This window comes from Heterodontus francisci, chromosome 49 (genome assembly GCF_036365525.1).
Source record: "Heterodontus francisci isolate sHetFra1 chromosome 49, sHetFra1.hap1, whole genome shotgun sequence".
In the NCBI taxonomy this organism is placed as follows: Eukaryota; Metazoa; Chordata; class Chondrichthyes; order Heterodontiformes; family Heterodontidae; genus Heterodontus; species Heterodontus francisci.
Genome location: NC_090419.1, coordinates 2,258,231 through 2,274,995, shown reverse-complemented (window position 1 = coordinate 2,274,995; position 16,765 = coordinate 2,258,231). Strand labels below are relative to the sequence as shown.

The 16,765-nt window shown below is 45.0% G+C and overlaps 1 protein-coding gene across 1 annotated transcript; it reads left to right on the top strand.

Moving 5' to 3' along the window:
• The first annotated feature begins 633 nt into the window (after positions 1 to 633).
• Positions 634 to 15,575, top strand: LOC137358332 (probable G-protein coupled receptor 142). Its single transcript, XM_068024275.1, has 7 exons — positions 634 to 700; positions 4,400 to 5,256; positions 6,702 to 6,729; positions 14,046 to 14,273; positions 14,355 to 14,515; positions 14,904 to 14,984; positions 15,417 to 15,575. Exons 1-7 carry the CDS (start codon positions 634 to 636, stop codon positions 15,573 to 15,575), a joined length of 1,581 nt encoding a protein of 526 aa, XP_067880376.1.
• Positions 15,576 to 16,765: the final 1,190 nt, after the last annotated feature.

Sequence of the window (16,765 nt, the reverse complement as noted above, 5' to 3'; positions counted from 1 at the left end):
GCTGATTGGAACCCTGCTGTTTCTGTGCTTGCTATGATATTCTGTGGCAGTGAACTTTCCTCTCTGGTTAACCCTCTGCCTGACCTTTGTCTCCTCCTACATCTCCGCTCGCCAGGAATAGTTGAAGGCAGCTGCCAATGAGATAGTGAAGGACTCCCCGGAATTTTAGCCATAGCAGTCAGACTTCTCCCCATTTTTACAGTGAGGAAGGCCCAGATGGACGATGGCTGCAACCTGCCCTTCACCACCCGAACCACAATTGAGTGAAGGACAGCATTGAAACAACATGCGATCTAGAGGTGTGACAGACGGTGTTTGAAAGAACAACCTTGCTGCTCAGAGAATACAACATCAAACTTTCATTAGTTATATAATGTGATGAGAATTTTCCAGTCTTTGAGGTTTGCCAATACAATCTCCAAAATAAATATATTCTATCACAACACAGACTGACCTTGACGTCGTAATCTGTTTGTTCAATTTAAAAACAAACGGTTTGAACAATGTGGCAACATCAATACTCCATGGAGATCCCACAGACTATAAATAACAGGCTCTGCGAAAGTATTGCCTCAGAGTTTGATGCAGAGCGATTACCTGCAGCAAGAAGGAACAGATCACTTCACAAAGAAAATGATTAAAACATTTTATAGTATCTTGAAAATATATTACTTGATCCTTGGCATCATTGGTGTTCCTGGTAAGTTGTAAATCTGAGTGTGAGCTGGCCTATGATTTTACTCTGTGGCAGCTAATATTACATACTGATCTAGTGGTCACCGATATACAGACATCTGATATGCAATATAAGTTTCTTCTGTCAAATATCCGAAATTATCCCTCTAGTTTTATTTCATTGTCTGAGCTGACAATAAACCTCTGTTTCTAACTGACAGGCTCTCTCAGTCATCATATTATTGTATTTATGGAATATTGTGCAATGTTGACTTGGAGCTCAGTAAAAACAACTCTAAGAGTGAAGGTACTAGTGGGAGTATCACTTGGTGTAAAATCGAAATGAGTGTAGGTCACTGATTGTAGTTGAAAACAAGACCCAGTGGCCAATTCTTACTGGGAGTAACCGTCATTGTAGAATTTTACTGAGTGTGGGTTACTAACTGGAGTGGAGCACCTGATCCCAGTGCTGATGTATTACTGGGAGTAACTGTCACTGGAGAATTGTACTGAGTGTGGGTTACTAACTGGAGTGGAACACCTGACCCCAGTGATAATGTATTACTGGGAGTAACTGTCACTGTAGAATTGTACTGAGTCTGGGTTACTAACTGGAGTGGAGCACCTGATCCCAGTGATAATGTATTACTGGGAGTAACTATCACTGTAGAATTGTACTTAGTGTGGGTTACTAACTGGAGTGGAGCACCTGATCCCAGTGATAATGTATTACTGGGAGTAACTGTCACTGCAGAATTGTACTGAGTGTGGGTTACTAACTGGAGTGGAGCACCTGACCCCAGTGATAATGTATTACTGGGAGTAACTATCACTGTAGAATTGTACTTAGTGTGGGTTACTAACTGGAGTGGAGCACCTGATCCCAGTGATAATGTATTACTGGGAGTAACTGTCACTGCAGAATTGTACTGAGTGTGGGTTACTAACTGGAGTGGAGCACCTGACCCCAGTGATAATGTATTACTGGGGGTAACTTTCAGTGTAGTAGTGTACTGAGTGTGGTCACTAACTGGAGTGGAATACCTGACCCCAGTGACCATGTATTACCGGGAGCATCTTTCAGTGTTGTTTTGTATTGAGTACAATTGTACAATCCGATTCTGTGTTGAAATCATTGTTTCCGGTGACTGATCTCTCCTTTCCTTGGAGTTGTCTGTGTGATTGACGCAAGTCATTGATAGCAATGGGGACGATTTTCGCGGATGTCTGCTAATAAGTGTATACATTGAAATGTATCAGTATTGCTCTGTCTTCCATTGAACTGCCCCAACAGAATCAGATATTAACTACTTCCTTACAGTTACACAGCAGAGAAGCATTATTAAAGCATTCTAATCCTCTGTAAAATTACGTTTCGTATTCTGATTATATTTATTGTGAACACTTAAGTATTTTTAGTGTTGATTAATGCATTGCCCCAAAACGGTTCTGAGAATCTGTATGTCAAAAGTGTTGCTTTTTACGATCGTGCTAATACACAGAATGAATATCGAAATCCAGTTATTCAAACATGCACTTTTGCAAATGACTAAGGTTCTTTCAATCAGTTCTTATGCCTGGTTTAGCGTCTCGACACATGTAAACTGTAACAATTGCTTCCCTGAGCTCAATGAGGTGTGTCCCAGTGAGGAGAGACAGCAATATCGAAGTATCTCACATATCAGATTTTCATGACAGATATCAGACCAGGGGCATTGAGTAATAATATTAGTGAACTGTTAATGATGAAACGAATAGTACACTTCTCTCTGTCTTACTATCGTCCTGGTTAAAAAAAATTGCACCTTCTCGGATAAATCAAGAGCCTTTTTGTCACATGGAGTCCAGGATTGTACATAGAACGCTAATTGTGGAATGAAAAAAACTTTCTATATGAGTTTAATATCAGTGCTCGGCTGTTACAACTTCTTTCTCAGGAAATGAACTCAAATGCTTTGTTAGTATTTTATGGCCGTGTTAACCCAGGATATGATTTCTGAATCTAAACCCCTGAACCCCTTTTCCCTTCGAAACCATTTGGACTCTTATCTTCCAAAGATTATTTGGGAAGCTTATTTTTCTGACCAAAATCCAACACCTCAGACTTAGCTGCAGTGAAAACATTTGCTATTTAAATTCCCATTGTGCAAATCTGTTAACTGTTATTAATGATGTTTTCAGTTATTTTGTTGCATTCTTCCTCTGCATTAACTGTCCTCTCAATTTGGATTTTTCTGCGGATTTTGTAATTGTGCTACTGCTTCCCGAGTTGATATCATTTCTGTAACTGTTGAATGACAGTATTCCTAGGACTGATCCTTGTGGAAACCACTTCCCAACTTCTGCCAATCTGACGAACTACCTTTAACCCATATTCCATGTTTCCTATTTTTGGAGTCAGCTTGCTCTCCATTCTGCTGCTTGTCCCATAACATAACTATTTTTGACAGTAGGCATGAGTCTGCTGTGTGGTTGCTTATCAAAGGCCTTTGGAAAATTAATGTCAATTGTATGGACTGTTTAACACTTCTCTACTCTTTCTGATATTATTCAAACACGTTTATAATAATAATAATTAATAATAATACGACACTGCTAGGTGTTTCTGGATGTTTCACTGTTAAATCTTTGAATAAGTATTCCATGATTATTCCTACGACTAACGTTATGCTTAATTGTCTATCGTTCCTTCAACAAGTTATATCTTCCGTCTTAAATACAAGAATCACATTAGCTGTCCGTCAGCTCTCAGGCACTATTCCCCACTCTGATGAACATTAATGAACAGATAATCGTGTCTCTCTTATCGCTTCCCCATCTTTCAAAGTATGTGTGGATGTAATCCATCTGAACTAGACAGTTTGCCCTTTCTTTGATAAATTTATCAAATATCTCCCCACTTTCTACCTTAAATATCATGAAGGTTTTTTCGAATGTATTCACCATTAACTGACATTAATTACTCCCCTCAGAGGTCCCTCTCCTTTCTTCAGGCACCGAATCCTAATCCACTGGGTCTTTCTGCCCCAATTGTCCCACAGTGCACGACACGTTCTTCCAGAGCTGTGCCTCAGAGGTTCTTTTACATTTCTGTACATGTCAAAGTCCAGTAAAGCCGAGCTGTCCCTCAACTCCCAATGAATGAGATCTTGCCTGGCAGACACCATGAAGCCGTTTCCGAGACATTATCCACTGACCATCTCCTGCTGGATCGTTCTGAGAGCCCTCACTTCTAATTTATTTGTGCTGTTTCATTCACTCACCATTCCCCATGTTTCTCCTCTCTTCCTCAGCAGCTCTGCTCTTGGAATGAAAATCCTCAGAGTATCCTGATCCTGACCCCTGTGCAGAGACACTATTGTATATGCTAGGCATGTGGACATGTGGTGTAAACATTGGAATATTTCACACTCAAATGTTGATGCTGTGGACGCATGTACTAAATATCCAGCCTTTGTATCGGATACATGGACTATTCTTTGCTCAGAACAGTTGTGATGAAACGTCACAGACCGGAAACGTTAATTCTGCTTCCAGCTCTACAGATTCTGCCCGACCTGCTGAGTATTTCCAGCACTTTCTGCTTATATTTCAGATTTCCAGCATCTGCAGCATTTTTCTCCGATACCGGAGCATGGTCTGTGTCTGTGCTTACTGTCTGGGTCAGACAATTCGAGCGTTTGATTGGTTACTTCCACTCACTTTCTCATTCTCTCACTGACAGTTAATTTACTGGCGATTGTGATCCTGTCCCGGGGAAAGTGCGGCCTCTCCACCTGCACCACTCGCTACCTGGTGGCCATGGCAATGGCGGATCTACTGGTCATTATCACTGCGGTCATACTGTTCAGGATCAATTTTTATTATTTCCCAGAAGTTTTAATTTACATCACGCCTGTGTGTAGTGTTATCATTGCCCTGATTCATGCAGCCACAGATTGTTCTGTCTGGTTCACCGTCACTTTCACCTTTGATCGATTTGTGGCCATTTGTTGCCAGAAGCTGAAAACAAAATATTGCACTGAGAAAACTGCAGTTTTTGTTCTAGCAACAGCCGGCATTCTGCTCTGCTTAAAAAACGTCCCTTTTTACTTTGCATATGAACCTCCAGAGATCATCAGCAAAGTACCATGGTTCTGTTATCAAAAGCCAAGCTATTATACTGATCCCAGATGGTTGGGGTTTGACTGGTTTGATAAGTTTTTAAACCCATTGCTCCCAATCGCTTTAATTCTGTTACTCAATGCTTTAACTGTCAGACACATTTTGGTGGCCAGTCGAGTTCGCAAGGGACTGAGGGGTCATAGCAAGGGAGAGAATTGCAGTGACCCAGAGATGGAGAGCAGAAGGAAGTCTGTGATTTTACTCTTCACCATATCTGGCAGCTTCATACTTCTGTGGTTGGTGTTTGTTATCGAATACTTATATTATACCATATCAGGAACGGGTCACAGGGATTACAGTGATTCGGAATATATATTTCGACAAGTCGGATTGATGATACGGGATTTAAGTTGCTGCACAAATACATTTATTTATGGGACGACTCAGGCCAAGTTCAGAGAGCAGGTCAAGAGTGCGGTGAGATGTCCAGTTAGATCAATTATTCAATTAATCAATAAACAAAACTGACAGCAGCCCAGGGGCAAGTCCCAGTGTTTGCAGTCCATGAATCTAATATTCATCCCCGATATGCAAGAGGTGACCGACAGCTGGATGACCAGAAATACAATAGCAGGGGGGCAGGTGGCGTCACACATGTCGAAAAGCAGCAGCTCAGAGGCAATGAGGTGACCTTTGGAGGAGTGGAGAGAAAGGGGACAGGAGGAGAGTCTGAGCGTCCCCCGCCGGAGAGACGTGGAATCAGCAGCTACTGTCTCTCCAGCACCCCAACTGGGTCCATCGCTGAAAACAAAAGTTACTGTTCCAAAATCAAAATGCTGCAGATGCTGGAAATCTACACTTGTCTGTTCATCACTAATATTTGCTTTCATTTCCGAGAAATACTACTTAGTCCATCTCCCTTACTTTCCCACTGCTTGGTCACTGCCAACTCTCTCTCTCACTCTCTCACTGAGTCAGATGGTGGGCTGGTGGAGGTCATTTGGGGTTTGCAAGAAGCATGAATTAGAAGATCGCAGAGGTTTCAGCGGGTTGCAGAGGCTGTTGGTGTTTACAGGTATAGGCTGGGTGTTGGGGCTGGAGGAGGTCGCAGAGATAGGGAGGGTGGTCTGGGCTGGAGTAGGTTAGAGATAAGAAGGATTGTTGGGGCTGGAGGAGGTTACATGGACAGGGAGGGTTGTAGGAGCTGCAGGAGTTTACGGAGAGTGTCATGATCCTTTTTATTCTCTCGGGGAAATATGTGGTGTGTCCTGAAGACAGCAAAGGAGCAATACTGCTTTAAGAACAAGCAGGCCTTCGGAGTTACTGAAAAAGTGCATTCGCTTGACTTTGAAACAGCCATTCACACTGAGCATCGAGAGACACGTTTGTTACAACTTAATTTTGAACTGTCTTAGAGTGCAAACAGAGTATTCTGACAGAGGAAACAGACAGACATCGACGTGTTAGCACCTGAAAGAAGAGTCTTAGCCCATTTTAGAGAGGAGGAAGAGAATTTAGTCTGTTTATTTATTATTATCTCTCAAAATTTAAAAAAAAAATCAGGCCTAAACAGATATCTCTGATAATTTAAACAGTAGGAAGGGAAGTTAAACTGTGACAATCTTTTATCCCTCAAGCACTCTAAAGCCAGATTGATTCTATTAAAAGTGGTTGTGAGTTGTTGATCTACTGTGGTCACCGCTGGAGAAGGAAAACATCACTTACTACTGGATTTCAACGACAGACTGTTTTACTGTTGAATAACCTATTTTGTCCCCATCCAACGGCTGTGAGGACTTCAAGCAACATTGGGCTGCAAATTTGCAAGGACTATAATTTTTCTCTTTTAAATGTTGTTTATGTCTTCGTAGTGTTTACGAATTTACATTTTCTAATTAAACTATTATTTTGTTGATTTACAGACATGGAGGTTTGTAGCAGCTGCAGGAGGTTAGGTAGATAGGTCGGGTTGTAGGAGCTGGAGGAGATAACAGAGATATGGAAGGTTGTAAGAAATGGAGCTGGTTACAGAGATGTGGCAGGATGTCCGAGCTGGACAGGTTTACATAGATAGGAATGGTTGGAGGAGTGGTCACATATAGATGGAGGGTTTTTATGGCTGGATGAGCTTAGAGAGATATGGATGTTTGTATGAGCTGCAGGAGGTCCCTGAGAGTGGGAGGTTTGTCAGAGCTGGGGGACATTGCAGAGATAAGGAAGTCTGTAAGGGCTGCAGGAGGTCACATTGATGGGTGCGGGGTTGATGAGCTGGAGAAGGTTTCAGAGATATACAGAGCTGCAGGGGATGCAGGGGGATACATAGATAGAGAGAGTTGTAGGAGCTGGAAGAGGCTACAGAGATTTGGACGGTTGTCGGGGTGCAGGGTGTTACATATATATGGAGGATTACAAAGTTTGCATGAGGTAAGAGAGATATGGAGGGTTGTATGAGCTGCAGGAGGACCCTTGAAGTAGGAGGGTTGTAGGAGCTGGAGGAGGTTGCAGTGATATGGGGGGGTGTCAGGGCTGCAGTGGGTTACATAGATGGGGAGGGTTATAGGAGATGGAGGGCATAACAGAGATATGGAGGGTTGTAGGGCCTATAGGTGCTTACATAGATAAGGGAGGGTTGTAGGGGCTGGAGGAGGTTACAGAGATATGGATGGCTGAAGGGCGGCACAGTGGTGCAGTGGTTAGCACTGCAGCCTCACAGCTCCAGCGACCCGGGTTCAATCCTGGGTACTGCCTGTGTGGAGTTTGCAAGTTCTCCCTGTGTCTGCGTGGGTTTCCTCCGGGTGTTCCGGTTTCCTCCCACATACCAAAGACTTGCAGGTTGATAGGTAAATTGGCCATTATAAATTGACCCCAGTATAGGTAGGTGGTAGGGAAGTATAGGGATAGGTGGGGATGTGGTAGGAATATGGAATTAGTGTAGGATTAGTATAAATGGGTGGTTGATGGTCGGCACAGACTTGGTGGGCCGAAGGGCCTGTTTCAGTGCTGTATCTCTAATCTAATCAAATAATCAAGGGGAAGCAGAGGGTTGCATAGATAGGGAGGGTTGCAGGAGCTGGAGGGGGTTAGATCGATATGGAGGGTTATAGGGGCTGCAGGAGGTTGCACAGAAAGGGATGGTCGTAGGAGGTGGAGGGCGTTAGATCGACATGGAGGGTTATAGGGGCTAGTGGACGTCACAGAGACATGGAGGGTTGTACAGCTGCTGCAGGTCCCACAGATTGCGAGAGTTGCAGGAGGTTATAGTGATATGGATGTTTATAGGGGCTGCAGGAGTTTACATATATATGGAGGGTTATAGGGTCTGGAGAATGTTAAAGAGTTATGGAGGGTTGTAGGAGCTGCAGGAGGTCACTTAGATGGCCGGCGCGTTGTAGGAGCTGTAGAAGGTTGCATAGATATGGAGGGCTGCAGGGAGTTACACAGATAGGGAGGATTGTAGGAGCTGGCGGATTTTACAGAGATCTGGACTCTTGTAGGGGCTGCAGGGGGTTACATACATATGAAGGATGAGAAAGGTTGGAGGAGGTTGCAGAGGTAGAGAGTGTTGTAGGAGCTGAAGGAGATTACAGAGTTATGGAGGGACCTAAGGGCTGCAGGGGCTTGCATAGATAAGGAAGTCTATAGGAGCTGGAGCAGGTTACAGTGATGTGGAGCATTGTTGGGCTGCAGGGTGTTACATAGATAGAGGGAGCTGTAGAAGCTGTCGGAGGTTACAGAGATAGGGAGAGTTGTAAGTGCTGCCGGAGGTTACATATATATGTGGACAATTATAGGGGTTGGATGACATTACAGAGATATGCAGGGTTTTATGCGCTGCAGGAGGTCCCATTGATTGTGAGGGTTGTAGGAGCAGGAGGCGGTTGCAGTAATGTGTAGGTCTGCATGGGCTGCCGTCGTTTTCATAAGTAGGGAGGGCAGTAGGAGCTGGAGGAGATAACCGAGATATGGAGGGTTTTAGTCGCTGCTGGGGTTTACATATATAGGGAGGGTTGTAGGAGCAGGAGGAAGTTGCACAAACATGAAGGGTTCTGGAGGTTGCAGGGGGCTACATAGATAGGGAGGGTTCTAAGATTTGGATGGGTTTGAGAAATATGCAGGGTTGCAACATCTGCAGAAGGTCACAGAGATGCATAGGGTTGTAGGATCTGGACGAGCTTGCAGTGATATGGAGGGTTGTATGTGTTCCAGAGTGTTACATAGTTAAGGAAGGTTGCAGGATCAACAGCACGTTACATATATGTGGGTGTCTATAGATGCTCTGTGAGGTTTGAGAGATATGGAGGGTTGTATGATCTGCAGGAGTTCCCACAGATTGGGAGGTTTGTGGGTGCTGGAGGAGATGGAAGGAATATGGAGGTTTGTCGGGCTGCAGGGGGTTACATAGATAGAGAGGTTTATAGGAGCTAGAGGAGGTTACAGTGATATGAAAAGTTGCAGGGCCTGCAAGGGTTTACACAGATAGGGAAGGTTGTAGTGGCTGCAGGAGGTTACATATATATGGAGGGTTATATGGGCTGGATGAGCTTAGAGAGATATGGAGAGTTGAATGAGCTGCAGGAGGTCCCTTATAGTGAGAGAGTTGGAGGAGATGGAGGAGGTTGCAGAGACATAGACAGTTATGGGGCTGCAGTGTATTACATAGATATGGAGGGTTGTAGGATCTGCTGGACGTTCAATAGATGGGCGGGGTTTCAGGAGCCGGAGGAGGTTGCAGAGATATGGACTGTTGTAGGAGTGCAGGCTTTTACACAGATATGGAATGTTATAGGGGCTGGATGAGGTTAGATATATATGGCTGTATGAGCTGCAGGAGGTCCTTTAGAGTGGGAGGGTTGTAGGAGCTGGAGGAGGTTGCAGTGATATTGAAGTTTGTAGGGGCTGCAGAGTGCTACATAGATTGGGAGGGTTATCGCAGATGGAGAAGAGAACGGAGATGTGGAGGGTTCTAGGGATTGCTGGGGTTTGCATAAATGGGGAGGGTTGCAGGTGCTGAAGTGGCTATATAGATCGGAGGGTTGTAGGGGCAGGAGGAGATTACATGTATATGTGGAATTATAGGGACCGGATGAGCTTAGAGAAATATGGATGGTTGTAGGGGCTGGATGAAGTTTAAACGATAGGGAGGGTTATAATGGCTGGAACAGGTTACAGGGCTATCGAAGGTTGTAGGAGCTGCAGATGTCATACAGATACTGGGGTTGTAGAAGCTGGAGAAGGCTGCAGAAATATGGAAGGTTCTAGGGGCTGCAGGGTCTAACATGGATAAGGAGGGTTGTAGGAGCTGGAGGAAGTTACAGAGAAACGGAGGGTTGCAGGGGCTGAAGGAAGTCGCATAGATGGCGGGTTGTAGCAGCTGGAGAAGGTTTCAGAGATATGGACGGCAGCAGGGGCTGCAGGGTGTTGCATAGATAGGGAGGGTTATAGGAGCTGGAGGAAATTACAGAGATATGGATGGTTGAAGGGCCGCAGGGGTGGCATAGATAGGGAGGGTTTTAGGAAGTGGAGGAGGTCACAGTGATTTTGATGATCGTAGGGGTTCAGGGGTTTACATATATATGGACGATTATAGAGGCTAGTTGCGGTTCCAGAGATGTGGAGGCTCTTTTGAGCGACAGGAAATCCCTTAAAGTAGGAGGGTTTTATGAGCGGGAGAAGGTTGCCGTGATATGAAACGTTGTTGGGGCTGCAGAGGGTTACAGGAGATGGAGTAGATAAGAGAGAAATGGAGGGTTCCAGAGGTTGCAGGGCTTACATAAATAGCGAGGGTTGTAAGAGCTGGAGTAGGTTACAGAGATAAGGAGGTCTGTAGGGGCTGCTGGAGTGCATAGAAAGGGAGGGTTGTAGGTCTGGAGAGGTTACATGTGTATGGAGTGTTATAGGGGCTGGATGAGATTAGAGATATCTGCAGGTTTGTATGGACTGGAGGAAGTTAAAGAGATAGGGAGGGTTATAGGGCTGGAGGAGGTTCCAGGGTTATGGAGTGTTGTCGGAGCAGCAGGTGGTCACAATGTTTGTGGGGAGGGATGGTGCGGTGCTCTCAAAGCTGGAGAGGTTTGCCTTGTTACGGAGGGCTGTAGGGGTTGCAGAGGGTTACATAGATGGGGAGGTTTATAGGAGCTGGAGGGCATTACAGAGATATGGAGGATTGTCGGGGCTGCAGGGGGTTCCAAAGATTGGGAGGGTTGCAGGAGCTGGAGGGCCTTACAGAGATACGGAGGATTGTAGGGGCTGCAGGGGGTTACATAGTTAGGGATGTTTGTAGAATCTGGAGGTGGTTATAGAGATAAGGAGAGTTGTCGGAGCTGGACGACATTCCAGCGATACAAAGGATTGTAGGGGCTGCAGGGGGGTCCAAAGATAGGGTGAGTTGTAGGAGTGGGAGAAGGGTACAGAGATATGGATGGTCGTGGGGGCTGCAGGAGGTTGAATAGCTAGGGATGTTCGTAGGAGCTGGAGGTGGTTAGATCTAAATGGAGGATTATTGGGGCTGGTGGATGTTATAGATACACGGAGCATTGTACAGCTGCAGGAGGTCCCGTAGATTGGGAGTGCTGTAGGAGATGGAGGAGGTTAGATCTAAATGGAGGATTATTGGGGCTGGTGGATGTTATAGATACATGGAGCATTGTACAGCTGCAGGAGGTCCCGTAGATTACGAGTGCTGTAGGAGATGGAGGAGGTTGCATTGATATGTAGGTTTGTAGGGGCTGCAGGGGTTTAGATATATATGGATGGTTATAGGGTCTTGAGAAGGCTGAAGAGTTATGGAGGGGCTTTTGAGCTGCAGCAGGTCACAGAGATTGGGGCGGGTTGTAGGAGCTGGAGAAGGTTGCATAGATATAGAGGGTTGCAGGGGTTGTGGGGAGTTACATAGATAGGGAATGTTGTCGGAGTGGCAAGAGGTTACAGAGATATGGACGCTTGTAAGGCTGCAGGGGGTTACATATATTTGGAGGATTATAAAGGCTGGAGGAGGTTACAGAGGTAGAGAGGGTTGTAGGAGCTGGAGGAGGATGCAGAGATATGGAGGACTGTAGGGGCTTCAGGATTTTACATAGATAGGGAGTGTCGTGGGAGCTGGTGGAGGTTGCTGTGATTTGGAGGGTCCTACGGGCTGCACGTGGATACATTCATCGGGATGGTTATAGGCGTTTACATTTAAATGGGGTGTTTTAGGGACTGGAGGATGTTACAGAGATATGGAGGGTGGCAGAATCTGCGGGAGGTCCCATAGATTGGGAGAGTTGTCGGAGCTGGAGGAGGTTGCATATATATGGAGAGTTGTAGAGGCCAGATGAGATTACGGAGATATACAGGGTTAGATGAGCGGCAGGAGGTCTCATAGATAGGGAGGGTTGTAAGAGAAGGGGGAGGTTGCAATAATGTGGAGTTTTGTCAGGGCTGCAGCGGATTACATAGATTGGGAGGGTTGTCGGAGCTGGAGGAGGTTACAGAGATATGGAGGTCTGTAGGAGTTGCAGGGGGTTACATAGACAGGTAGGGTTGTCAGTGCTCTAGTGGGTTAGGAAATATGGAGCGTTGTTGGCGCTGGATGGGGTCTGAGAGATATCCAGGGTTGCAGAAGCTGCAGGAGGTCACTGAGATTGGGAGGGTTGTAGGGGCTGGAGGACTTTACAGAGATATGGAGAGTTGTCGGGCTCCAGGGAGTAAAACAGATAAAGAGGGCTGTAGCAGCTGGAGAAGATTATAGATTTATGGAGGGTTGTAGCGGCTGCATGAGGTTACATGCATGTGATGGTTGTTGGAGCTCGAGGGGGTTACAAATATATGGAGGATTATAGGGACTGGAGGAGGACAGAGAGTTATGGTAGGTTGCAAGAGATGCAGGAGGGATCAGAGATTGGGACGGTTGTAGGAGCTGGAGAATTTTACAGAGACATGGACGATTGCAGGGTATTTCATAGATAGGGAGGGTTGTAGGACCTGGAGTAAGTTACAGAGAGTTGTAGAGGCTTCAGGAGGTAAAATAGTTAGGGATGTTTGATCGAGCTACAGGTGGCTATATATATCGGAGGGTTACAGGGTCTTGAAGAGGTTAAAGAGATGTGGTGGGTTGTCAGGGCTGGATGAGGATACTCAGATAGGGGGGCTGTAGGTGCTGGAGACAATTGCAGCGATATGGAGGTTTGCAGGAGCTGCACATGCAACACTCACACGCATATATACATTTAAAGTATGTAGATACAATCCCTCAGCACCCCATTGGAACTGGAAAAGGCCATTCAGCCCTCTCTAGCCTGTTAAATAGCAACAGCAGGGGGTCATTCAAACCCCTTGAGCTTGTTACACAGGAAGAGGAGTGGATCAGTCAGTACCTCACACGGCGAGATCGGATAACTCAATATAGGCTGGCGGGATGAAGCCTGGGATCTTCCTGCTCTGTGCATGCGGGGCTCAGTACACACCTCACAGCCCCAAGTAAGCAACGGTTAACACAGGGAATGGAAAAAATGAATGAGAGAATTCTGGTGAGCAATCAATAAACCAAAACTCATTCAGAGACAGAATATTTTACTTTATTTTCGTATCGAAGCAGGAGGGGTTATTCCAGGCCCGTAACTCCTCTCACTAACACACCAGCTCTCAATCTGTTTGGTCACCGGTAGATTCATTCAGTATCAACCCGTCATTTACTTTGCAGAGCAGACTCGCTGGACCTACCATTATAGAGAGTTTGGGGTTGGTGCAGAATGAACCGATCATCTCTCCGACTCGAGGGGGTTGAATGGAATTCAGGAGAAGCTTCCTTACCCAGTGAATGTTGAGAATTTTGGACTCAATAGCGCGGGCAGTGGTTGGAGTAAATGGTGTAGATGTATTTTGGGGGAAGCTGGATAAACACATGAGGCAGAAAGGAATAGAAGGATATGTCGAACGGGTGAGATGAGGAGCGGGTGGGATGAATCCTGGGTATTACCTGCTCTGTGCTACCCCTTAACACTGCCAATAGTTGCGGCCGGACCATGTGGTTTGTTCTTCTTGCAAGGAGCAGACAATCCAGGTTCCACAAATTGTGGTTGATGAACTAGGCTGCAACCATTCCATTTTCTGTCTTTTTGGGATTTTGCGCTGGTTAAGATCATTGGAACTGGCCTGAGGCAAAGCACAAACCGACAGACGAGAATCAGAGTGAAAGCGAGGGAGAGAGAGAGAATTGGCCATTAGAAGGAAATCCATCAATGGTAGATCAAATGACAAAAATGATGCAATCGGATCATACCCATTAGGAATGGGATGCACCGTCGGGCACAGTCCTGGAGCCATTGACGGCATAGAAGGAAGACATTCGGCCCATCGAGTCTATGCCAGCTCTCCATGGAGCAATCCAGTCAGTCCCACTCCCCTGGTTAATAACCGCAGCACTCCAAGTATCTTTCGTTTAAGCGCCCATCCAATTTCTTTAGAAAACTTCGATTGTGTCCACTTCTACCACGCTCTAGTGCAGCGAGTTCCAGGTTATTATCACTCACTGGGTAAAAAAAAGTTATTCTCACATCCTCTGCATTTTTTGCGTTTGCGAGCTCTTATACCATTAGTTAATAGGAACAGCTTTTCCTTGTCTAACGTATCGAAGAATATCATAACCTTGTACACCTCTATCAATTCTTCCCTCAATCTCCTTTGCTCCAAGGAGAACAAAGAAAAGTTTTCCAACCTAACCTTGCAGCTAGCAATCCCCTCATCTGGAACCATTCTGGTAAATCTCCTCCGCACCCTCTCAGGGATCTTCATATCCTTCCGAAAGTGTGATGACCAGAAATGCAAACAATAATCCAAATGGGGCATAACCAGATTGTTATAAAGTTTCAACATAACTTCCCTGACTTTGCTCAATACGTCTATTTACGAAGTCCATGATGCCATATGTTTTGCTACCACTCTCTCAATATGTCCTGCAACTTTCAAAGTTCGATGTACAAGCATCCCCAGGTCCCTCTGTTTCTGCACACGTTTTGGAACCGTGCCATTCGGTCTATATTGCCTCTCCCTATTCCTTCTGCCAAAATGCATGACCTCACACTTGTATTAATTCCCATCTGCCACTTGTCATTCCATTATGCTAACCCATCTATGTCCTGTTGTAGGCTGTTCATATCATCCTCACTGTTTGTCACACCTCCAAGGTTTGTGCCATTGACAAATTTCGAGATTCTGCATTCCAAGATGTAAGGCTTAAATATAGCAAAAATAAAATGCTCCGAGCACTGACCCTGGGAGAAAATTACTATCTACCATCCGCCAATCTGCAAAAAAAAAAAAACAATCATTTTGCATGGCTTGCTGTTTTCTGTCCTTTAGATAATTTTGTATCCAGTTGAACACTGGTTCTCCTTATTCCATGAGCCTCAATTTTGTTAAGCAGCTTATTATGTGTTACATTATCAAACTCATTCTTAAAATCCATATCAACAACATTCATTGCATTTCCTTCCTCAACCTTATCTGTTAAACATCATACAATTCAATCCAATTAGTCAAGCATGATCTGCCTTTTACAAATCCGTGCTGGCTATCACAAATTAACTGAAACCTCTCCAAGTGCTAGTTGACTTTTCCCTGATTCTTATTTCTAAACTTTTATCCACCACTGATGTTAGGCCAACTGCCTACAGTTGCCAGAATTGTCCTTGCACCCTTTTTTGAATAAGGGATTCACTTTGCCACTCTCTAATCCTCTGTCACTTCCCTCATATCTAGGAAGATTGCACGATTATGACACGCCCTTCTGCGATGTCTACCCCCACTTTGTTTGGTAACCTGTCATGCAGTCCATCTGGATCAGGTGACTTATCTACCCCGATCACAGCCAGCCTTTTCAGCACCTGCCTCTCTCAAATTTTACCATATGCATTGGCTCAACTCTCCGCTTCTATTGATATTTTGTTAGATTCATCTTCCTTAGTAAACACTGATACAATATACTCATTATCTATTCTAGCCTTTACGTTACTGGAAACGCTACTTTCATCCTCCAACTCTGCTGAACACAAAGTATCCTTCAAGTGTGTCACCTGGAATTCTGCGCTTTCCAGTCGCTGCCCTGCATGCTTCGTGATGAACCCAGAGCACTCTCTCAATCTGAGTAATACACCTAAATTCACAATCATGAAGCACAGGAGGTCATTCAGACCAGTGTCCTTGTGCTGGCTCTTTAAGAGTTATCCACTTAGTCTCACACTCCCCCTGATCTTCCTCCCTAGCTCTGTACATTCATTCACTTCAAGTATTTATCCAATTCTCCTTTAAAAGTTACTCTTGAATTTTCTTCCAGCACTCTTTCAGGCAGTGCATTCCAGACCACAACAACTCACTGTGTAAAAACATTTCTCATTGCCCCCTCTGGTGCCATAGTCAATTATATTAAATCTTTGTCAATTGGTTACAGACCCTCGTGCCACTGGAAACATTTACGAATATTGACTCTATCAAAAAATTGCATGATTTTGAAAGGCTTGATTAAATATCCGCTTAAGCTTCTTTGCTCGAAGGAGAACAATCCCAACTTCTCTAGTCTCTCCAAATTAACAGAACTCCCTCATACCTGTGGCTATTCTGGTAAATATCCTCTTGCACCCTGTCTAATACCTTGACATCTTTCTGAAACTGCGGCGCCCAGAACTGGAGAAAATATTCCATTTGGGATCTAATCAGCGTTTTATAAAGGTTTAGTGCAATGTCCATGTATAGTAGACTGTGCCTCTATGTATAGATCCCAGGATCCACTATATGTTTTAATCAGCCCTCTCAAATTGCCCCGCCAGAATATCTTGTGAACAAACATCCCCTGTTTCGGATTTATTGGCAGTACCAGCATTGAGGGAGTGCTTCACAGTGGGATGGGCAGCTCTGAGGGAGGGCGAGACTGTCAGAGGAGCAGTACTGATGGTGCACTGCAATGTCGGATGATCAGTACTGAGGGAGTGCTGTAACAGTCGGAGGAGCAGCA

Excerpts from the sequence above, each read along its gene's own strand:
- LOC137358332 (XM_068024275.1), top strand. The coding sequence starts at position 634 with ATGATTAAAACATTTTATAGTATCTTGAAAATATATTACTTGATCCTT. Across the intron at positions 701-4,399 it reads TGGCATCATTGGTGTTCCTG|TTAATTTACTGGCGATTGTG; the intron begins GTAAGTTGTAAA and ends TCTCACTGACAG. Across the intron at positions 5,257-6,701 it reads GAGAGCAGGTCAAGAGTGCG|ACATGGAGGTTTGTAGCAGC; the intron begins GTGAGATGTCCA and ends GTTGATTTACAG.